Below are 23,851 nucleotides of genomic sequence, written 5' to 3' on the forward strand. Positions count from 1 at the left end.
TGCGTCCAACCTGGTGGGACTGCGTATTCCCAACTCGGGGTTCGTCATGCTGCAGGAACCTCTCCACATGTGAGAGACAGGACACCACCCTTTACACCAAGTGGGAAATGCTTGGAAGTGCAGGCTGTAGGTGGAGTTTTCATTTCTACACAGTGGGATGACCTTGTGGAGTTTAAGAACACAGTGAACACCTGCAAGCTCCACCTCCCAGGTTCAAGTGATTCTCCTGCCTCAGCCTCCCAAGTAGCTGGGATTACAGATGTGAGCCACCATGCCCGGCTAATTTTTTGTATTTTTGGTAGAGATGGGGTTTCACTGTGTTAGCCAGGATGGTCTCCATCTCCTGACCTCGTGATCTGCCCGCCTTGGCCTCTGAAAGTGCTGGGATTACAGATGTGAGCCACTGCGCCCAGCCTAATTTTTGTATTTTTGTAGAGACGGGATTTTGTCATGTTGGCCAGGCTGGTCTCAAGCTCCTGACCTCAAGTGATCTGCCTGCCTTGGCATCCCAAAGTGCTGGGATTACAGGCATGAGCCATCCTGCCCGGCCTGAGGAAGTGGTTTAAATGGAAGTAGCAAAAAGATGCCCTCTGCTCATCAATTCACTGTAAGCCCCAAGTGTATGCCCCAACCCTTTGTCAAAGCACCACACCCCAGAGAAAGTGCTTTGTGTTATTTCTAAAAGCAGTGGCACATCAAAATCTTTTGAGATTTTCGCATTCTTTGAGTTTAAGTCTCTTGATTTCAGGGTAAGGCCAGCTTAGTGAAGGTTCTCCTTATATAGAGAAGGGGAGGTGTCTGTTTTCACACTGACCTGGGCACTCATCCAAGGTGGTAGAAAGTATTTGCAGTGGGCTCTTTATTGAGAGCAGCTGTTGGAAGGAAATCATGAGGTGTAAGGTGCTGTATTAGTTTATGTGGGCTCCTCTTCTGCCTAGCCACATATCAACACCCAATGCCATAGGAAAATATATGGACGAAGGTATGTGGCCTGAAATTTTGAAATCTACATTTTTTGTGCACAAAATAATAGCTGTATCATCTATCAATTAGGAATTATGTTTGATTGTAAGCAACAGAACTCAAAAATGTGGCCTAAACACACAAGGATTCCGTCTCTCAACTAACCGAAGACCTAAATTAGGCAGTCCGGAATTAGTGCTGTGATTTCATGGTCATCTGAAACCTAGTGTTCTGTTTGCTGCTCACATCCTGGTATTTGAGTCCAATCTTCCACGTCACCTTGTGGTTGAAGATGGCTCCAGGAACTCCAGCCATCACATCTGCATTTCAAGACAGAAGGAGGAAATGAGGAAGGGATATATGTCCCTTCTATTTTAAAGAGTCTACTTGGGAGTCCCAGACAACACATTTTCCATTCATTGCTAGAACTTGGTCAGGTAGTCACAGGTAGCTGCAAGGGAGGCTTGACTTGGAGTCTTTTAGCTAGCCAGGCAAGGTTGTTTTAAGGGCGAAGCGGGGAATGGATATTGGGAGCAGCTAACAGACTGCCATGTTGGTACTATAGTTTATCTTCTAGAAAGGCTGTGAGTTAGAAGGAGTAAAAGGTGGGCATATGTTACGCACAGAGCAGGCATAAGACTCTGTTGAGCGTGGGAATACAGTAACTACCTGTATCTCCGTATCTACCTGTATCTCCGTATCTATAGTAACTACCTGTATCTCTCTGCTACATCACTTCCCTCCCTTTATGTTGTATGGAAAACCTCCTTACCCATTCTACATTATGTTGGAGATTTGTAAGGAAATGCTAGCTTCTCATAAAGTGTGTGTTTTGTAAAGTCACAGAATCCATTCATTCATACTTTAACAGATACTAAATGAGTCATTTCTCATTGTCACTTTTTTGGTGCAGTCCCTCATGTCTTACCCAGAGCATTGAAATAGTCTTTTTTTTTTTTTTTTTTTTTTTTTTTTTGCGACAGGGTGTCTCACTCTGTCACTCTGTCACCCAGGCTGGAGTGCAGTGGTGCAATCCCGGCTCACTGCAACCTCTGCCTTCCAGACTCAAACAGTCCTCCCACCTTACCTTACAGGTGTGCACCACCATATCTGGCTAATTTTGTATTTTTAGTAGAGACAGGTTTTCACCATGTTCCATAGGCTGGTCTCGAACTCCTGAGCTGAAGCGATCCACTCACTTCAGCCTCCCCAGGTGTTGGGATTACAGGCGTTAGCCACTGCCCCCGGCCTGAAATAGCCTTTCAACTGGTCTTCCTGCCTCCTGGAACCTCCATTCCTCCCCACTGCCTCTCAGTTGAATTATCTTACCAAAGTCAGTTCTGCTGATAGCCCTGCTCAAAAACTTTAGTACATGTGATAGTTAATTTTATGTGTCAACTTGACTGGGCTACAGTGTCCAGGTATGTGGTCAAATATAATTCTGATTGTTACCGTGAGGGTGTTTTTGGATGACATAAACATTTAAATCAGTGGACTTTCAGTAAAGTCGATTGCCCTCCCCAGTGTGGGTGGTCCTCATGCAATCAGTTAAAGGTCTGAATAGAGCAGAAGAGGGACCCTCCCACCAGCAAGAGAGAATTCTGCAGCAGACGACCTTTGGTCTTGAACTGCAAGAGAAGTTCTTTCCCGGGTCTCCAGCCTACTTGGAGATTTTGAACTCTGCAGATTTTGAACTTGCCAGCCTCCATAATTGCATGAGCCAATTCCTTATAATAAATGTTTATATAAACATCCTATCAGTTCTGTTTCTTTGGAGAACCCTGGCTAGTACGGAACATTTCTTCTGTCTCCAGTGTCAAGCCCAAATCTGACCACAGCGCACAAAGCTTTTCACGGCCTGGCCTGGCCCCTCTTGTCTTTCGGCATCTGGACTTCTCTGTGCTGTGGTTCAGTGTATGTGCACGTCACTACTCACAATTGCAGGGTACATTGTGGTGTTCTACTTATGATTTCTGATTACATCAGGGAATGTTTTGCATCATTGCATAATCTAGTCTTTGCCTGTGACTTCTTTCTTCCTAGACTGACTAGCTCTGCGATGTTCAAAATAATAGCCATTAGCCACACATAGCTGCTTAAATGTAAATTAATTAAAATGAAGCCAAAAATTCATTGATTCACCCTGGCAGGCCACATTTCAAGTGCTCAATAGCCACACGTGGAGGCTGGCTACTATTTTGGGACAGTGCAGATAGAGAATATTTCCATTACTGCAGAAAGTTCTGTTGGACAGCACCGCTTAGCTTTTACCCTTTGCTGGATTAAAAAGAAGGCACAAGTCAATGTAACTTTTATGAACCCTTCCTGTAGCCCCACTCCTTCAGCTTTTTGTCAGCTCTGCTTCTTTGAGAACTTGAACGTTACGGATGTCATCCTCTGAAAACAGACACGTGCATGGGTGTGTAAATTATAACTTCACGGTATATATCGCGTTCCTTTAAATATGCATGTCATGTGGGTTAATATGCACAAGCTCATGCTACATAATGCTTTCTTATGACAGTTGACACTCTGTACTGCTTACTGCGTGCCTTTTCTCAGCACTTTATATGTATCAACTCACTTATTCCTCGCAGCAACCCCATGAGCTAGGTTCTGTTATTATCTGTGTTTTACAGGTGAGGAAACTGAGGCACAGAGAAGTAAGAAAGTGCTCAGGGTCACACAGCTAATGAGTCTAGAAGCCTGAGTCTTGATCTGTGTTCCTAACCTTTAAACCATGGGTTAAGAAGCCTGCCCTGGAACTGTGAGCTCCTTGAGAGCAGAAATTGCATCTTATCCTTTCCGCATCTTCATGTTGTGTGGTGCAAAGTAAAGGTGAAAAATGAGTACTTGCTATAAAGAGGAATGCTTGAGGCCCGGCATGGTGGCTCATGCCTGTGATCTCAGCACTTTGGGAAGCTGAGCCTAGGAGTTCAAGACCAGCCTGGGCAACGTGGCAAAACCCCATCTATACAAAAAATTAACTGGACATGGTGGTGTGCTCCTGTAGTCCCAGCTACCTGGGAGGCTAAGGTGGTAGAATCTCCGGAGCCTGGGAGGTTGAAGCTGCACGTAGCCGTGATTGTGCCACTGTACTCCAGCCTGGGCGACAGAGTGAGGCCTTGTCTCAGAAACAAAACAAATAAAGGAATGTTTGGAATTGACAGAATTACAAAGACTTAAGGTGTAGTCATTCAGCCCTGAGACATTTGGATTCCTCTGTGTGGATATCTTATCCGTTTTCATTCTCAGTTCCATTGGCTGCAGTTTGTTCCCAGCCATTTAGAGCTGGGAGAAGGCCCCTGAGTTCCTCAGACCTGCTTTGCTTGGCAATACCAGGTGGAAAGGAGAGCTGCCAGGAACCTGGGCTCACATGGAGAGCCCCTGCCACACCAGATTGTGCCAATTCTGCCTCCCCAGGTGGGGGCGGAGCTGCTGTCTTGGCCCCATCTCTTGGCCATTCCCATCCTTCCACAGACCCCTGGGTGGCCTGAAGTGGTCTGGCCTCTGGCAGCCAGAGGGGCCCCTGGCTGTGTGTGCCCTTGTGCTCTGATGCTGTTTCTGACAGCCTGCTCCGGCTGAGGCCATATGCTGAGTGTCTTTGCACTTGCATGATAATAGATCCCTCAGATTTTCGTATGCTATGCTTACCAGAAAGGTATGTTGTGCTAACTCATGTTTATATTAGGCCCTCATTTTCACCTGTGTCCCTCTGACCTTGAATTCCTTTGCAGATCTTGCAGGCAATAGTTAAAATTAAGCCAAGTTATGCAGATCCAGAAGCAAAGTTAGATTGGAGGTAGGGGTTTGACGTTTCAGTGAACCAGTTACTCCTTTGGCTGTGCTTAAGTGTACCAGGCAACAAACAGTACTGAATGACCCAGGGAAGTCTGAAATGCTGAGGTGGAAAGAGGAGAGCCAATGTTCCTGGCTACTGGAGGGCTTGGCAGAGCACCTGTTTCTAAGTGTGACTTCTCCACCATACTGGTGGTGGGGACTCACGGTGCCTTCAAAGAGTTTGCGGTCTTGTTGAGAAGACCAAGTGAATAGTAAAGTAATTCATGAGATGTGTTCCTGATATGTTCATAGTGTTGGGCAGGTTTCAAAGTACTTTTTTACATATACTATTTTATAACATGGCAAACTGACAAAAGAAGTACAGAAACTTGGTCCTATGAAGTCAGAGAGGGTGAATTTTTTCCCAGGCTTAATTTCCTGACGCCCCATTGGGATCTGGGTTATGTATCACCCAGCTTGGAAGGGGTGAGGTTGAGCGAAGAGGGGGAATCAGTTAGATCTTGAGAGAATGGCGTTCATATGACACGACTTACTGTATACAGTTTGATTATTCAGGTGAGTTTTTCCGTCACCCCAAATGGCCATTTTCAAGGATAAACATGTCCAGATAGACATTTATCTAATTGCAGGAGTCACAGGAGAAAAAAAAGTCACAAATGCATGAATAACGATTGCTCATAAGGGAGTTGTTTGTGGATTATCATTTCTACCACAGCTAGGTACCTTAATTATACAGATATTTCTTAAACATTTGCAGTATACCAGCCACTATGCTAGAATATGAGAATTAAATTCAGTAACACAGTTTTGGCTCTCATAAGACTTTCCAGGACCCAAGGGGCGATGCTGCTGTGACGAGATCATAGAAATTCTATGTACTATGCATAAAGGAGGGCGCTGTGGGTTACCAGATTTTTTGCTGCAGCATCTTAACTCCAAAGGTCCTGGGTCTGGGGACTCACCAGGCATTTGGCCGTCCAGTGTGTGCTGGTGTCGCTGGGTTTGAGTTGTCCTTCTCTCCTCTCCATTCACATACCTTTTTTGGGTCTCTTCCAGGCTTATAGGCCAAGAGTAGAAAGCTCTGGGCTTCTGAGTTGCAGAGTGAGTTGGTCTTAACCGAAGTCACTTTGTCTAGAGTGGGTGTGTCCTCTGCTTCTGTTAAATGGCATCCCTTGGGACTGAGGCCAAGTGGTTTGTGTGAGGTACTGGCTGGCGAAACACCGATCCTGGCCAATATGGAGAAGCTCTCCAATTAAGAGGCTCCTTTTGTAGATCCTAGCTGGGAGGGAAGGGGCCATTGACAGAAAACTCCCCTCCATCATTTGTTTTGAGTATTTTTGTCTGAGGCATGAGGAATGTTAATGACTTTGAACCCATTTATTTCAAGTGTGTTGGAAAGCAGTCTCCAAATAGAGATGAGCAGAGCCCAGGATTAGCTTATGAAAGTTTGACATGTGGCACTTCCAGCCAAGTGCACAGGTGGCGAGAAAGCTTTGCAAATAATCCAGGTAAGAACCCACGCTGGATACATCTGCAGAGGCTTCCAGAACTAGGGGGGTAAGGAGGGGTTGAACAGGGATTGTGAGGCCTTTGGATGCCCTATGGAGAGAGGGCTTGGCAAAGTGGGTGTGCAGATGGTGGCATGGAGAGAGTTTATCAAACTGTGGCTTCTTATCAGGATCTGCAGTCTACAGAGTCAGTCTTGTCAGCTTCAGTGAAGCTTACTTAAGCACGGCCAAAGGAGCAGCTGGTTCACTGAAATGTCAAGCTTAATAGATAATACACCACCGGAGAGGGGAGATAATATGGGGCCCTGCATTGGTGCTGCTTCTCTCTGGGTGGTCAGAGTGGGAGACCTGGGTATGAGTCCTAGTCTCCTTCCTTTCTAGCCTTATGACCTTGGACCAGTGCCTTCACCAGTTTCTTTGGGTGTAAAATGGGTCTGACAATACTTCCAGCAGGGCTATGGGCTAGACTCCATGGGTTCACACCTGGCATATAGTAGGAATTTCATAAACACCCCTGTCCTGGCTCCTTTATCCTCCCTCCATCAGGGCAGTAGAGGTGGAGTGTGGGGAGGGACAGGGCTTATCCAGGTGCCTGCAGTTTGGGGTCAGCTCTCCTTGAAAGTGCTCTCTTCTGATGTAGTGCTTTGTAATTGTAAGTGGGCACGTTTTGTTGTTTTTCTGTCTCTGCCAGGGACAAAGAGTTGAGAGCTTTAAATCATTGCAGAAGAGACTGAGATTAGAGATGAGAACTTTTGGATAACTGGAGTGGTGTGGCCACTAACAGGCCACTGGGGATATTGCTGGGCCCCTTCGTTTCCTTTACATCTTAAAAGATTGTGTGTGGGTAATGTGGGCTTTGAGGGACCATGAGCAGCTCAGTCTTGTAAACCTGTCTCTTGTTTGGGTAACATTTTGACTCTTTACCTCCTCTCATTGCCAATCTTAGATACTTCTTTTTCTTTTTTTGGGACAGGGTCTTGCTCTGTTGCTCAGGCTGGAGTGCAGTGGTGCAGTCTCAGCTTACTGCAACCTCCCTCTCCTGAGTTCAAGGGATTGTCGTGCCTCAGTCACCTGAGTAGCTCGGACCACACACAGCTAATTTTTGTATTTTTTAGTAGAGACGGGGTTTTGCCATGGTGGCTGGGCTGGTCTCGAACTTCTGGCCTCATGTGATCCACCCACCTCAGCCTCCCAAAGTGCTGAGATGACAGGCGTGAGTCACCGCACCCAGTCTTGTTTTAGTTCTATTTGTTTGCTTGTTTATTTGAAACGTTGCCTTTAATGAGGACAACCATTGACAAACATTTTGGGTTTTCCCTATTCTTTTAGTAAGCATTTTCTTGAGTTTTGTGATTATGTGGAAGGTAAAGAGCAAAAGTGATAACTGATGAACCAATGCCTTCAAAAAATATTTCTTTACAACTTTTTATTATGGAATTTCTGCAAAAGTAGAATCATCAGTGGACCACACGTGCCCATCACCAGCATCAACAATTGTTAACCTCTTGCCAGTCAGGTTTCGTCCACCCTCCCCCTCTAGTTTTTTCCTTGATTCTTTTAAAGCTGTTCATAGATTTATCACTGCACACCTAAATATTTAGATATTTATCTCCAACAGATAAGAACCTTTGAAAGGTCACGTTTTTACACCTAACAAAATTAGTTTTTAAATATCATCTAGTATCCAGGCCTTTTTCAGATTTCCCCAGCTGTTTTAAAAAAGTTTTGTTGTGATTGGTTTAAAACATTTGACTAGAAACCATGGTTATTTTTTGTCTTGATAAATAGTGTGGACCTCCCCCTTTCCCTCAAATTATGCTTTTGCTTAACCTGGTGACATAATTTCGAGTTTAAAGAAAGAACTGTGTGGTAGATAAATAGCAAAGCAACAGCTGATTAAGAAATGTATTGAGAGGCAATTTCGTAAACTTTTTTATTATGGAAAATTTGCAGACTTGCACAGCACTAAAGAACATAGTAAAAGCAAAATAGCTTGTGGTTAACTAACCTGCTGGCTCACAATTTGCATATGTTGTTTAAGCCAGATACTGCATTACAGAACTTTCCTCGTGGGTCCCTGCTGTAGTTATATATTTTCAGTACTGTAACTGAGGCTTCCTTGGAGTTAGCAGAGGCCTTGGCGTTCCAATCTGAAAAGTTTAGTGACTTGTTCAAGGTTGTAGACCCAAGACAGTGGTTATTGTTGGTACCAGGGATGTATTCTGTTCTTCCTGGTTCTCTCGACACAGAATATGGCCTCATAGTGGCCCAATTGTCCTGGTCAAATCAATGCCAGTATTGTGCAAGGCATCAAAATGTGTTTTTTTGGGGGGGAGGGGACCCTGTTTCGCTCTTGTCACCTCAGGCTGGAGTGCAATGGCACAATCTCGGCTCACTGCAACCTCCGCCTCCCGAGTTCAAGCGATTCTCCAGCCTCAACTTCCCGAGTAGCTGGGATTACAGGGGCGTACCGCCACGCCTGGCTAATTTTTGTATTTTTAATAGAAACAGGGTTTCACCATGTTGGCCAGGCTGATCTCAACCTCCTGATCTCAGGTAGTCCACCCGCCTCAGCCTCCCAAGGTGCTGGGATTACAGGCGTGAGCTGCTGCGCCCTGCCCAAAATGTTTCTTTTGTTGCCATTACGGTGTGTGAAGATTGGAGAGCTACAAGGGACTTGTTTGTCCACAAGGTGCGGGTGGAACCATCTCTGGGGAGCAGTCACTGGAAGAGCTGGTGTTCTGCTAGCAACCCCCAGGCAGAGAAGCGTGTACCTGTAGAGGCAGGACTGAGGGAGGGAGCAACTGACCACCTGGTTCTTTCACCGGAGAGGACGGAGAGAGGTAGGAGTCGGGGGATCAGAGCTCTGCCAAAGGAATCCGATGCCTTCAGGTCCTTGTTCAAGGTTGTAGGCCCGAGACGATGGTTATTGTTGGTGCCAGGGATATACTCTGTTCTTCCTGGTTCTCTTGACACAGACCACAGCCTCATAGTGGCCCCGTTGTCACTGGTCCAATTGTCGTGGTCAAATCAATGCCAGTTTTGTGCACAGCATCAAAGTGTGTGTTTTGTTTTTGGGGCACCGTGTTTCACTCCTGACCAGCCTGGCCAACATGGTGAAACCCTGTTTCTACTAAAAATACAAAAATTAACTATAGCTATAGCTTACGGGAGGGAGGTGCTCTTTCCTCTTCTGGCATCCCAGTTCTTTATACACCCACCTCTCTACTCCTATGCTCCGCCCTTGTGATTGGAAACCAGCAGCTACTCATTCACTGCAAAGGAATGTCCTGAGGCATAATTACAGAGCACATGGACTTTCCCCGCATTCTGTATTCCAGTTCTCTGCTGCCCTGCGGCGTAAAGCAGGGCTCTCCACTCCCTCACAATATCAGGCAATGACCATGTTCGTGGCCTGGGTCTGCACTGCGCGTCCCAGTGGAAGATGAAATAACTTCCCTGATTGGTGTGTGTGTGTCTAAGATACGCTAGTGTTTCGTGGGTCCTGGGAATGACAGTATAGGTGGGAGACAAAGGCAGAGATGGAAGATAATTGTGAGTGGACGTGCAGGGAGGAAGATACAGCCCTGCTGACCTCAGGGAAACCCACCGCAACGAAGGAGCTCTCTGAGTTTGCACACATTTGAAGAATTAAGAGGCGGGGCATGCTGCGTGTGTGTTTTGGGGACAGAGAGAGTGTGAGAGTGTGATGTGGGGGATGGCTGTGTGGCTGGCTGGCAGGGAGGGCAGCTTGGATTGGGGTTGGTAGAATATCCAGGCTCCATGCTTTGAGCAGGCCAATTTATTTGTGAGACTCTTACATTTTCTCCTAGAAAATAAAACAATTGGTCTACATTGTCTCCATCTCCCTGAGCACAAAAACCCTGTTATTTGGTTCTGTGGGTTAGGAGTCTAGGTTTGGTGGTGGTACCCTGGGGTGCTGTTGTGGGGTTTTTTTCCTTTCTCTGCTTTTTTCCGGGGGTACTGCTGTCTCCCCCCGGCTCAGGCCCCTACCTCACACCTGGCCAGCCGGTGCTCTAGCCAGTGGTGGCACACTGCTACAGCGTGAAGGAGGTGAAAGCGGGAGGAGGATGAGGAGGAATGTGGGTGTGCCCTTCTGGCTAGGGTGGGCAGGAAGAGCCTGGCATCTGTGGTGTTGCTGCAGCAACAGGAAGGATTTGATTTGGGATGTGTCGTTCCTGGAGGCCTGCTGCGTGTAGCTGGCAGGCCCTGTAAGCTGCTTGTTCATTGTGAAAGGATGGAAGTGTGAGGACGGGCGATAGACATCAGCCGGCTGACTAGCCTAGGCACACTGACTCAGGCTAAGTAGTGCCCGGTGAAAACAGAAGGTCTGAGACCCTCCTCCTGCCAGCTTTTACATGAATTAGGGAGATTCTGTAGGGTAATAAACAGTGCCAGCTTAAGGCAGAGGAATCGTGCTGCATGAGTGCAATGGGAAGCCCTTTGGGTGGTGTGTATGAACACGCTGTGTCTGGATGCGAACTGCAGGCTGGTATCTAGTACTGAAGATAAGCAGAGGTGGGCTCAGTGCTTGAAGAACCTTCCCTGATGCCCCCAACTGAAACGCTTGTGTCAGACTCACCCCTGGTTAGTCTGGATGACTGTTGGCAGTAGGGACTGTCCTGCCGGAAGCTGGGGTCAAAACTTTCAAATATATGCAAAATAGAGAACAAAGTGATGGAACCTCCGATGTTCATCATCGAGCTTCTACAATTACCTACCTTGGGGCAATCCTATTTCATCTTTTTCCCCACCCCCAGCTCTCCCTTGTTACTCCTTGCTGTATTTTGAAGCAAGTAGAAGCTTTTACATTTTTAAAGTTCACCTTTAAGCTCAGGCCAGAACAAAACCGTTTGACCTCAATGTTTCTAGCCCTGCAAAGCTCTCTTGCTGCTCTGACATATTAAAGGGCTCTGTAGTCTGTCCACGGTACGGCTGCAGGCACTGTCTCTCTTAAGACTGCCCACGGTTTTCTCATCTCTCTAAGGGTAGATACATACCATGGATTTCTTGTTTTCTTTGTAATATACATTGTTGGGAGAAATAACACGATTAAACTGATAGTGACTCAATGTACATGGTAACTTTTGGGACTGAGAAAAAATGATGTCCCCTATGTTTGACAAACTTTTAGATTTTTTTTTTTCCCCCTGAGACAGAGTTTTGCTCTTGTCGCCTAGGCTGGAGTGCAGTGGTGCGATCTCAGCTCACTGCAACCTCCACCTCCCAGGTTCAAATGATTCTCCTGCCTCAGCCCCCTGAGTAGCTGGGATTATAGGCACCTGCCACCAGGCCCAGCTAATTTTTTCTATTTTTAGTAGAGATGGGGTTTCGCCATGTTGGCCAAGCTGGTCTTGAACTCCCGACCTCAGGTGATCTGCCCGCCTCAGCCTCCCAAAGTGCTGGGATTACAGGCATGAGCCACCACGCCCAGCCAAATGTTTAGATCTTTAAGAAACTGACTCAGCAAAATTTTGATAGAAACAATGAAAAACTCCATGCCACAAGCTACATTTAGTAAAATTTGATATGGATGAAACTGTTTATTCAATCAAATCTGTTTATTTGAAATAGAAAGGAACCAATCTTCAGGAGAATAATTTTGACTAAATAAGCTGAAAAATTAGAAGCACCTGGGTGTGAAAAAAATCAAGGAACTAAATGGGCTTAATGGAATTCTCCCCAGAAAATGTTTTCAAATGAAACTTTGTTCTGGGATAATTTGGATTAAAATATATGCCAGACATCCTCAGAGGTAAAACGGTGCTATCAGAATGGCCAGATTCTATCTCTGGTCCTCTTCAACGAAGCATCATTCAGGAGTTGAAGGAGGAGTTCAGGATGGGCAGCTTGCAGGCTGGAAGGACTCAGGCAGTCCATGAACTGCCAGGTCCCTGGGATTCCTCAGAATATAGGCAGGAAACCATGGCTTTAATACAGCTGAGAGCAGACATCCTTGTCTCTTGTCCATTTTCATGTTTGTCCTGCCCATCCCTCCCTCACTGAGACCCCCCAGGGGTTACTGACCATGTTTTCAAAGGTTTTTGATCTTCCTTGGTTGGGTTGGAAAGGCCTCTGATGCTTTTCTTCATAAGCTCCTAGCCGGGGGAGGGGTTCTTTCCAGCAGTGCCTGTGACATTCACTGTAAAGAGGCAAGGACAAAACAGTATCAAGTTAAAAAGGACAGAGACTTCCTACCAAGTAGTTGCCCACATCCAGCAGGGGCCTTGCCCCGGGGCCTGTGGGGGTGAGATTCCTCCAGCGAAGCACGAAGCAGCACGAAGCACGAGGGGTAGAAGCTGGCCCACCTGTCATTTGGCTGGGGCTTCCCTCTCCTGCGGGTTCTGCCGCCCGGTGCCTCCAGGGTCACTGCTCATCTCACACAGCACCTGCTTTGCCCCGGGCTGGTATCTTTCCAACTTTCTCTAGAAGAAAGTGGGGCACTCCTTCTTCCCAATCCACGCCCAGGTGTCCAGGGGGTTCCAGAAGCTTCTTTTGCTCCATCATTGCTTTGGCCAAGTGCTGGGGGGTATATGCATACTGAGCCCAACCATTCCCAAGTAAACCCCAGAGTCCTTTTGGATTTTAAGTACTAAAGGCATTTAGAAAGGGGAGTGGGGAAGGCAGTCGGATGCCTGTGCCTCTGGGTGGGGAAATTTTGCCTGTCCCGTGCCTCTCTGCATCTCATTCATCCTCCTGGCTCCCCTGTGAATGGGGTCCAAGTTGTTCCTCAGAGCAGGTGAGAATGTGTGGTGGGGGTAGGAGGCTAAGCTCAGGCAGGCGTGAGGGTTTTCAGGATCAGCTTCTCAGGACCCCATTTTCCGGACTCTGGTTGTGGATGAGTCCAGCTCCTACAGCAGCGGGCCTTCTCCCCCTCGCTTCTCCTCGCTTCTCCTCTGCTCCTCCTTGGCGGTCTCTGCAAATCTTATACCCTGCAAACCTCCCTGCCTGTTCCGACATGTGTGACAGTGGCCACTGTGTCCTTGATTTGTGTGGAGAGCTAAGGCTGTGCTTCCTTGACTAGTACTTCTTTGTCAGGAGTTTGCAGCACCAGCAAGTGGTGTTTAATCAAAGTTAGAATGAGGCTGGGCGCGGTGGCTCACGCCTGTAATCCCAGCACTTTGAGAGGCCAAGGCGGGTGGATCACCTGAGGTCAGGAGTTCGAGACCAGCCTGGCCAACATGGAAACCCCATCTCTGCTAAAAATACAAAAATTAGCCGGGCATGGTGGCGGGCACCTGTAATCTAAGCTACTCGGGAGATTGAGGCAGGGGAATCATTTGAACCCAGGAGGCAGAGATTGCAGTGAGCCGAGATTGCACTGTTGCACTCCAGCCTGGGTGGCAAGAGGAAAACTCCATCTCCAGGAAAAAAAAAAAAAAAAAAAAAAAAAAAAAAAAAAAATTAGAATGAAAGCTCTGGGTTAGGCCTGTAGGGTTATTTGGAGACTTAAATGATGTACTATATCTATATACTATATAATATATATGTACTATATATGCTATATATTTTGAGACTTTGCTAATGATGTACTATATTCAGAACACCTTATACACATTATCTGATTCAGAATAAATGCTAAAGCAGTAACTGCTGTGATTATTTTCTCCTTTGTAATTATCTGTATCCAGACTTACAGGTTAGTTAGTAGTTAGGTACTAGGTTGGTCTGGTCTTGAGGGCTCTCTCCCTGACTTGGAGCTACCACCTGCTAGAGTATGACTTTGGGCAGTCGCCTCCTTTGCAGTTGCTGGAGCTAACCACGGGCCTGTCAGTTGGACCCGCGTGAGGCTTCAGGATGGGAGCCGCAGGCAGGAGGTAGCAATCCTGTGCACAGTGGAGTTTCCATCTTGTCTTTGGTGCCCCAGCAGCTGCTCTTGTCATGTATTGCTGGCAGGGAGACTGTCCAACTGTCCAGCGACTGTGTTAATGAGTTACTCCGGGGGGTGGACACTGCATGGTTGAGCTGAAATAGCTCCAGACTAGGGGTCAGGGGCTTTGACTTCCTGGCTCTGGGGGGCCACTAAACAGCTGTGTGACATCACCTATTCTGGGCTCTCCTTTGAAAAATGAGGGGCTTGAACTGGGAGGTCTGTAAACTTCCTCCTGTCTTGGACCTTTGTTGTAGCCAATGCGAATGTGCAGATGCTCTTGTTCCTCCCTGAGAGCCATTGTGGGCAACAGTGGAAGTTGAGTCAGAGGGGCGTGACCGCAGCCTCTCTCCCTTCTCAACAATGCCAGGCTTCTCCACCCGCCACCTCCTTTGCTGATGACCCTTTGTGGAATGCTCAATACATTTCCACATTTCTGAGTGCTTCACAGTCACAGTTGGCCTGGGCCAGTGTCTACATTCATTCATAGCAGCCTTTTTTTTTTTTTTTTTTTTTTGGAGACAGAGTCTTACTCTGTCGCCCAGGCTGTAGTGCAGTGGCATGATCTCAGCTCACTGCAACCTCCACCTCCTGGGTTCAAGTGATTCCCTTGCGTCAGTCTCCCAAGTCACTAGGAGTACAGGCATCCACCACCATGCCCAGCTAATTTTTGTATTTAGGTAGAGACGGGGTTTCACCATGTTGGCCGGGCTGGTCTTGAACTCCTGGCCTCAAGTGATCCACCCGCCTTGGCCTTCCAAAGTGGTGGGATTACAGGTGTGAGTTACCGCGCCCAGCCCATAAGCTGCCTTTTAAAATTCTCTCCATGGAGCTCTTCCCATGAAAGCTGTTAGTGTCTGTAAGTCATGAAGGTATTTAACATTTGTTTCTGTGTTGCATCTTATACCTCAAACCAAGCTCTGCTAACATTTTCCTCTTTAGTACTATCATAAGCAGGGCCTCACTTCTTCTGCTGGCTCATTGGGTTTCTCTGTGAGCTGTGAGTGAATCACTGCATGACTTGTGCACATCACAGGACCTGGGAGCATACAGCCCTATTCAAACAGTGTATTAAATACCAGGGCCTGGGGCCTTTGTTACTATTTGAAGGTAAACTGTTATCAGTTGCACCAAAGATTTCTAGGTGTCATCTTTTGTATGATGGTGAGAACCAGATAGCCAGCTCTCTCTGGCTATCTGGTTCTCACCATCATACAAAATTGGTTTCTAAATTTAGTAAATTTTGTAAATACAGTTGGTTTCTGACTTTAGAAGTCCTGTGTTTTGTGATGACACTGAGAAGCAATGTCACAGTTAAACTTTCCTCAGTTAGATAAGTGTGTAAACTCTTCGGTGCTTCCTGTCTTGGCCTGGCCTGCTGCCTGATACCCTCCTCCTTTGCAGAATCTTCCCTAGGAGACCTTTGACAGCATGGTGCTTCCTCAGTGAACCAGAGCGAGATCTCTCTCTCTCTTCCCCCTTCTTACAAGGTCACTGATCCCCTCATGAGGGTCCCACCCTCAGGACCTCATCTAACCCTAATTACCTCCTGATATGGTTTGGGTCTGTGCCCCCTCCCAAATCTCATGTCGAATTGTAATCACCGATGTTGGAGGTGGGGCTTGGTGGGAGGTGATTTAATCATGGAGGCTGTTTCTCATGAATGGTTTAGCACCACCCTCCTTGGTACTGTTGTTTTGACAGTGAGTTCTCATCAGATCGGGTTTAAAAGTGTGTAGCGACTGGGTGCGGTGGCTCACACTTGTAATCCTGTAATCCCAGCACTTTGGGAGGCCGAGGCAGATAGATCATCTGAGGTCAGGAGTTTGAGATCAGCTTGGCCAACATGGCAAAACCCTGACTCTACCAAAAATACAAAAAATATTATTGGTGTCTTAGCTGCTCTTGCCATGTATTCCTGGCAGGGTGACTGTCCAGTGGTGGTGGCGTGGACCTGTAGTCCCAGCTATTCAGGAGGCTGAGGCAGGAGAATTATCTGAACCCAGGAGGCAGAGGTTTCATTGAGCCAAGATCGCACCACTACACTCCAGCCTGGGTGATAGAGTGAGATTCAATCTCAAAAAAAAAAAGTGTGTAGCACTTTTCCCCCGACCCTGGACCCAAGTCCAGGCACTGTGTGAGATGCTTTGCTCCCACTTTGCCTTCTGCCATGATTGTAAGTGTCCTGAGGCCTCCCCAGAAACCGAGCAGATACCAGCATCACGCTTCCTGTACAGCCTGCTGAACCGTGAGCCAATTAAACCTCTTTTCTTTATAAATTACCCAGTCCCAGGTCTGTCTTTCTCCCTTCCCTTCCCTTCCCACTTCCCTTTTTCCTTCCCTTCCCTTTCCTTTCTTCCCTTTCCTTTTTCCTTTTTCATTGCTTTTTTCCTTTCCTTTCTTTCCTTCCTTTCCTCTTTCCTTTCTTTTTTCTTTCTTTCTTTCCTTCCTTCCTTCCTTTTCTTTCTCTTTCTTTCTTTTCTTTTCCTTTTCTTTCTCTTTTCTTTTCCTTTTCTTTCTTTCTCCTCTCCCCTCCCCTCCCCTCCCCTCTCCTCTCTTGCCTGGCATTCATTCAAGGTCTTCACTCGAGTCCTTTTAAAAAATTTGATCTGAGGTATCATCAAATCTCCTACAGGCACTCTGTTTTGTAATATGTCTTTAGAGTCTCAAATCCTTCCTTCTGCCTCCCACCCCATCAGCCCGTGTTTTCAAATCATCTTTGTCCTTCAGTCCTCAGTTCAGGATCATCTTCCTTTAAGAGGCCTTCCTCGGTTCTCTGTACTGGAAATAATTTCTCCTTCACATTCCCTTACCATACTTCCCCCGCTGCTGTGGCACTCTCACATATAGTGTTGTATTACGGACTTCTGAGCATCCACTCCATGCTTGGTTCAGCTCCCCATCTGATTGTCATTGCTTGGAGGGCTGGGTCTGGGTCTGGTATGCAGTACACAATCATGGAGTGCTCCGGAAAGCGGTTCTTTTCCTGGGCGGCTGGCGTTCTCTGAGTCTATGATTTTTTTGTTCCCCCTCCTTTAACCTTTTTCACAAAGCGTCCCGAGCCTGTGGTTTCTGAAGACTTCCTCAAAGTCATGTGAGAATTGCTTGGGGAAGGGTGGGGTCCCTGTAGTTTCCCTCTTCCCATGTCCCAGGGGCTGCCCTAGGGATGTCCCACCAGGGCTTATGTAACTGACTTGGGGTCGTGGTTAACCAAGGGAGAGTGGTGGGACGCTGCAGAGGCCAGCTTTTGGCAGAAGTGGGCTTGTGGCTTGTGCTCTGCTGGGGAATTCAAGGGGAGCCTGTAGAGTGGTGACTGTGATGTTTCAGTGCTGATTTCTCATGCAGTCACACAATTGCCATCACCTGGCCCATCTTGGGGTAAAGGTATCCACTGTCCACAAGAAATAGAATTGGAATCACCTATATAATTGTAAGTTTCCCAGTGGTCACAGTAAAAAAGGAAAAATGAGGAAAGATGAAATGGTGAAGTTAAATTTGTTTTTTTTTTTTTTTTGAGTCAGAGTTTCGCTCTTGTCACCCAGGCTGGAGTGCAATGGCGCGATCTCAGCTCACTGCAACCTCCACCCTCAGGTTCAAACGATTCTTCTGCCTCAGCCTTCCGAGTAGCTGGGACTACAGGCGTGTGCCACCACACCCGGCTAAGTTTTGTATCTTTAGTAGAGATAGGGTTTTGCCATGTTGGCCAGGCTGGTTTCAAACTCCTGACCTTGTGATCCTCCTGCCTTGGCCTCCCAAAGTGCTGGGGTTACAGGTTTGAGCCAGTGTGCCCAGCCTGTGAATTTAATTTTTAAATTTTATTTATTTAAGAAGCAGGGTCTCATTGTGTTACCCGGGCTGGAGTGCAGCGGCATAATCATAGTTCACTGTAACCTCAAGTGATCCTCCTGCCTCAGCCTCCCAAGGAACAGGGAATGCAGCCATGTGCCACCATGCTCGGATAAGTTTTTAATTTTTTCCAGAAGTGGGGTCTTGCTGTGTTTCCCAGGCTGGTCTTGAATACCTGGCCTCAAGTGGTCCTCCTGCCTTGGCTGGGATATAGGTGGGATCCATTGCACCCACTTGAAATTAATTTTAATAATATATTTTATTTAATTTAGTATATCCAAAATATTTCATCATGTAATAAAAATTATTGAGATATTTAACATTCTTTTTTTTGTGTGTGTCCTAAGTCTTTAAGATTAGGGATGTCTTACATTCAATTGGGATTAATCACTTTTTTGAGATGGAGTCTCACTCTTGTCACCCAGGCTGGAGTGCAGTGGTGCAATCTCAGCTCAGTGCAGTCTCCTTCTCCTAAGTTCAAGTGATTCTTCTGCCTCAGCCTCCCAAGTAGCTGGGATTATAGGCACCTGCCACCATGCCTGGCTAATTTTTGTATTTTTAGTAGAGACAGGGTTTCACCATGTTGGCCAGGCTGGTCTTCAATTCCTGACCTCAAGTGATCTGCCCGCCTCCCACAGTGCTGGGGATTACAGGTGTGAGCCACTGCAACCGGCCGGGATTAATCACATTTTGAACAATCAGTAGACGCATGTCGTGGTGGCAGCTCTAGACATGTGGTCAGCGACAGGTGGTATTGCTTCTCCCACCTGATGCTCCTTGAAAGCAGGGACCATGTTGTTTTAATTAATGAGGTCCTTCTCTTTGCCTGCCTGGTGCCACACTTGGCCTGTCGCTGGAGTCAGTGGGTGTGAGTTGAGTGGGGGCCTCTCTGGCAGAGGGGCAGTGCTGGGCTGGAGCTCCTACTGCCCGGAGTCTGGCACAGTTCTGCTTCTAGTCAGCTGTGTGATCTCAGGAAAGGCCGTGTCCTCTCAGCTACAGAGTGAAGTCTTTGGACCATGATCTCCGGGGTTCTGGTTCTGACTTGCCATGAATTGAGCCACAGATCTGGGCAGGGACGGTGACAGGACTACTGTATCCACCTTGACCTCATTAGTGAGGCAGAGCTTCTGAGAAAGGCCGTGGGGTTGGCTGTACCTGTCCCACCATGGGCTGGTTTGCCATGTCCGATTCTGGCCAAGGGCTGACGTGTGTATCTCATCCATTGGGCCCAGAACTGTGGAAACTGTCCGCTCACTGATTTGGCGCTCACTCCCCCATCAGGGGTCCATTGCCCTGTCTGGCATCTCTGAGGACCTGTGGGTGCCGGGAGTGAAGAGGCAGAGATGAGCTTGTCCTGGTCCTTGGGATGCTTATTTTTTGAAAGGTAAAATGGACCGTGGGGAGTCCCCGCCATTTCCTGAGGCCTCATGAGGATTCTTTCTCACACAGGCTCAGCTGGAAGCTCAGAAAGCCACTCAGGACTTCCAGAGGGCCACCGAGGTGCTCCGTGCTGCCAAGGAGACCATCTCCCTGGCCGAGCAGCGGCTGCTGGAGGATGACAAGCGGCAGTTCGACTCCGCCTGGCAGGAGATGCTGAATCACGCCACTCAGAGGGTATGAGTCATGGCCGGGTGTGCTGTGGGGGTGTGCACGTGCATGCGCGCTGGCTTCCCCCGAACGGAGGTAACAGACTCGACTCCCAGGCGTGCTGCCTGAAAACACTCTGAACATCACAGGTTGTCATCTTCGTGTGGTCTCTTGGCTGCACTTGGTACGAAGCCAGTGCTCCAGAATGAGTCACAGTGTCTCTCCGTGACAGCAAGAGCTGTTCTTTCCCTTATGTTGCCTGAGGTTTGTCTGGTTTGGGTCATCCCCAAAGGGTGTTGACTGTGGACTCGGGCTTCCAGAGGGACCTGGTTGTTTTCCGGGGTCTGCTCCCACGGAACCCCAGCATACTGGCGGGGTTTAGAATCTGTGATGGGGAGACCTTGATGAACAGCCCTACACGGGGGCTGCACTTCGGGTATGTGCTGTCGGAGGAAGGCAGGGGTCATGGCAGATTAGACCAGAATCAGGTGTGTACTCAGGACAGGCCTTCTGGGCTGGGATTCAGGGAGTTGACAGGCACGAAGGAAGCGGACGGCGTGAGATCCTTACCCGCGGCTTGGCTGGCTGGGTTTTATGCCATTATATTGGGTTCTTTACCGGCTCCCATGACCACCTCTCTGGCTGCATTACTCAGAGCCAAAAATGGCAGTGCCTTAGTCTGCTCAGGCCAAGACAAAATACTAAACAAAATACCATAAGCAGGGTGGTTTGTAAACAATAGAAATTTATTTTTCACAGTTCTGGAGGATGAGAAGTGCAAGATCACGACATTGGTAGATTCAGTGTCTCATGAGGGCCTGTTTCTTGGTTCACAGATGACCGTCTTTTCCATGTCCTAACACGGTGGAAGGGGTACATGAGCTTATAAGGTCACTCATCTCATTCATGAGGGTTCCACCCTCATTACCTCATCACTTCCCAAAGGCCCTACCTCCAAATACCCTCACACTGGGGATCAGTTTCAACGTAAGAATTTTGAGAGGACACAAATGTTCAGACCATAGCAGCTAGGGACAGTCTTGGCTCAGCAGTACTTGCTTACCCCTGCCTAACTCTATCGGGTTTCTTACAAGTCATGCAGCCTGTTCCTGGATACCTCTTTGCCCTTCCAGGCTTGGCTCCTGGGCTGCCCAGGCTCCTGTTCCTGGTGTCCCCCCCACACCAGCCTGGGTCCATTGTGCCCCTCTGCATTCTCTGTCTAGATCCCCAGTGCCTGGAAAACCAGTGTAGGACTGGTTTGCTGCAGGGTGGGTGAGCTGACCTGTGGCTTCAGCAGCTCCAATAAGACCCTGTACAGAGCAGACAGGGGGTTGCAAGAGGTCTTGGTGACTCCTTAAGAAAGCCGTCTAGGGGGCTGGAATAGAAAAGTCAGCAGGTTAATGCCAACAGGATTTCCCTTTTAAATGTCACCTGTCGCAGTGGCTCAAGTCCTGGGGGATCTGATAATTAAAGGTGGCCTTGTGCTTCCTTAAATAGAAAGCTTGACACACAAATGACTTCAAGAGTCAAATCCACATTGACTTTATGCACCTCTGTCTGCAGCCTGAGACTCTTGGCTGTGCTTTGCTTTGCGTGCCTCCTGCCCCCTAGTGGGTGTAATGCTCACGGAGCTAGACATGGGCTGGAAACAGCTTTTTTGGGTCATCTTGAGAAAAATGGAAGGGGTGGCTGGAAATATTGGAAGTTCACAAGCCAAAGTCCAAATGATATGAAAAGGACAAAATGTAAGGTAGTGTCTTCCAAGAAATTAGCTGAACGGTCACTTTTCCTTTTCGCCCTTCGTCCACCCCAGCTGGAGACCCATGTCAGCCTATAAGCAAGCATTTCAGAAGTCATTTAATCTGTTCTTTAAAGATAAACCATGCTTCTGCTTTGTGTATCTCTCATTTTTAAGTGCTAAGGCCCCAAAAGATGGTGGGTGGCCTCCCAAGGAGTGGTGTCCCCAAGGCCTCCACAGTGTGTAACTCAGGGCATCCGTTCACACCACAGACTTCGGGAATAGCGCTTTTTGGAGTTGTGCAGTGTAAGACCTGTGGGACTGTACAAGATGGCCCTGTACTCCTGAGGTCATGAGGACTCCATAGGGCCCCGGGAGGGTCAGCTGATACGTGCCTTCTCTGTGGCCACTGAAGGAAAGGGCCCTTTTGGTTTTCTTGGGCTTGGGGGCAACCTCTGCAGATTGGCAGGTGTTTTGGGTCACATGCCAGGATTTCCACCTTGGAGCTGATGTTCCTTTTCCCAGATCCCTTCACAGTTGCATAGGCTGGAAATGCCCCTCATTGAACAGTTAAAAACAGACACCAGCAAGAGACAAAGCCTGTGGCGAAGCTTTCCCCCATCATGTCCCTGTGCCACTCAGAAGTTCAGAATACAGAGCAGGCTTTCCGACTGTGATGGATGATGCAGAACATAATTCTTTCTCCAGGACACACACTTGCATGGTTGGCTTTGAAACAGTGTCGAGTAACTGGGAACTCTCTGGACTTAGCATTTCCCCCAGTGGTGCTCGTGTTGACCCCTCCTAGAGCTTCACAGGCCTGGCATGCTCAGCCAGCTGAAAGCTGTATGATGAAAGGGCTAGAGAATGTCTCCTCCCTTGTCTGCCTTCTGGGTACTCTAGGATGCTTGTTTCTTTAGAGCAAGGGAGCTTCATCTCACCCTCTTCTTCCAAAGTATTGCTTTAGGGTCTACTAAAGGAAAATTCTGTGCTCAGAAAGGCCCAGGACTGTCTTTGAAGAAATGGCAGTGGCTTGGACTACACGATCCCTCCAGGCACAGTGGGACACTGGGGTTCCCACGTAACGTGCCCAAGACTATCTGTGCGGCCTCTCACATTTCCTGGGGTGACATGAGGCAGCCACACTTGGAGCCGTGGCTGAAGCAGATGTACTAGGAGGTGGCAGGAGCCCTGATGTGCTCTGTTAGGCCACATGCAGTGCCACAGACAGAGACAAAGGATCAGTTTTCTGCTCTGTGCTGGGGTTGATGAGGACTCTGGAAAGTACAAGTAGCCTGTGGCAGAGCTGCCAAGCCTGCAGTTGAGCAGCCTTCCTTGGGGCACAGGGCCCGGGGTCCCTGCTGCTCCCCAGCTAGGGAGCTTGGGCCGCATAGGCCCCTTCAGCCATGGCTGTTTTGGCCTTGAAGTAGCCTTTAGGGGAAGGTGATAGCTTTTCATCCTCTGAGAGAGGAGGGCTGGCATTCTGGGAGGGAGAAACTGGCTTTTCTGATGTCTGCTGAAAGAGCTCAGACAGTGGAAGCGGGAAATGTGACTTGGAAATGAGAGGTACGAACTGTTTCTGAACTGGCGGCAGGCAGTTGCTGGAGAGGACACGACGCAGGGCCAGCCCTTCTTCTGGTCCACAGTGGATATGAGCCTGGGATGGCAGGTGAGGAGCTGCTCAGGACAGCCTCCCTGACGGTGGTGGGTATGAACCACCTCCCTTCCACACAGTGGGAAGCAGCGCCTTCTTAGGTCTCATTGCCCAAGGACGCAGTAAGAATCAGAAAACAGTCTGAAACAGTCAGAATGGAGGTTCTGAGCAGACAGTGAGATTGCCTCCCTGGGCAAGGAGGCCCCTGACTGCAGCTCTATGATGTTGGAAGACATGTTGGGAGTGTAACTGAGGGTACAAAGGTCTTGGAGATTGGAGAGTCGAGAAAGCCATAATGGGAGGCTGAGGAGCTGTGCCTGATGAATGTCTACTAAGCAGGTTGGGCCATTCTGCTGGTGTGGGACCCCACAGAGGCTGTGCTAAGCCAGACTGAAACACCCATTCAGTGCCCAGTGGTGCCCATGCAGGAAGGTGCTGGCTGTTTGCTATCTTCTGTGAACTGACATGAGCAGGGTCCGGGGCTGAGCAGTATCTCTGTGGTCCGTTGATCTTCAGCATCTGACTGCTCCGGAGTGCGGGGTGCAGTTTGCCACTCCTACCCCTCAGCTGCCCTCCTCCTTCCTTATCCCACCACACCCGACCCACATCACTGCACACAGCTTATGCCTGATGCTAGGCTGTAGATGGAGAAACTCCTTGATTACCTAGGAGAGGTAACCAAGGCGACATGCTCAGTGACCTTCTTCCTCAAGGCGGGAAGCTGAGTTGTGTGGAGGTCTCTTCCAAGAGCTGGAGGGTGTGTGTGAGAGAGAGGGATGGAGTCTCGCCCTGTCGCTCAGGCTGGAGTGCAGCGGCACCATCTTGACTGATTGCATCCTCCGCCTCCCAGGTTCAAGCTTTTC

General features: G+C 48.2%; 1 protein-coding gene across 3 annotated transcripts in view; it reads left to right on the top strand.

Annotated features, from left to right (window-relative positions):
- The window catches only part of LOC105490400 (SH3 domain binding protein 5), a 78,114-nt gene that overhangs the window by 43,538 nt on the left and 10,725 nt on the right, over window positions 1–23,851 (top strand). For all 3 annotated transcript variants that reach the window (XM_011755958.3, XM_011755959.3, XM_011755957.3), the window contains exon 4: window positions 19,459–19,623. In XM_011755958.3, the coding sequence (XP_011754260.1) occupies window positions 19,459–19,623 (165 nt within the window). The remainder of the gene's footprint in view (window positions 1–19,458; window positions 19,624–23,851) is intronic.

The sequence above is a fragment of the Macaca nemestrina genome, chromosome 2, assembly GCF_043159975.1.
Source record: "Macaca nemestrina isolate mMacNem1 chromosome 2, mMacNem.hap1, whole genome shotgun sequence".
In the NCBI taxonomy this organism is placed as follows: Eukaryota; Metazoa; Chordata; class Mammalia; order Primates; family Cercopithecidae; genus Macaca; species Macaca nemestrina.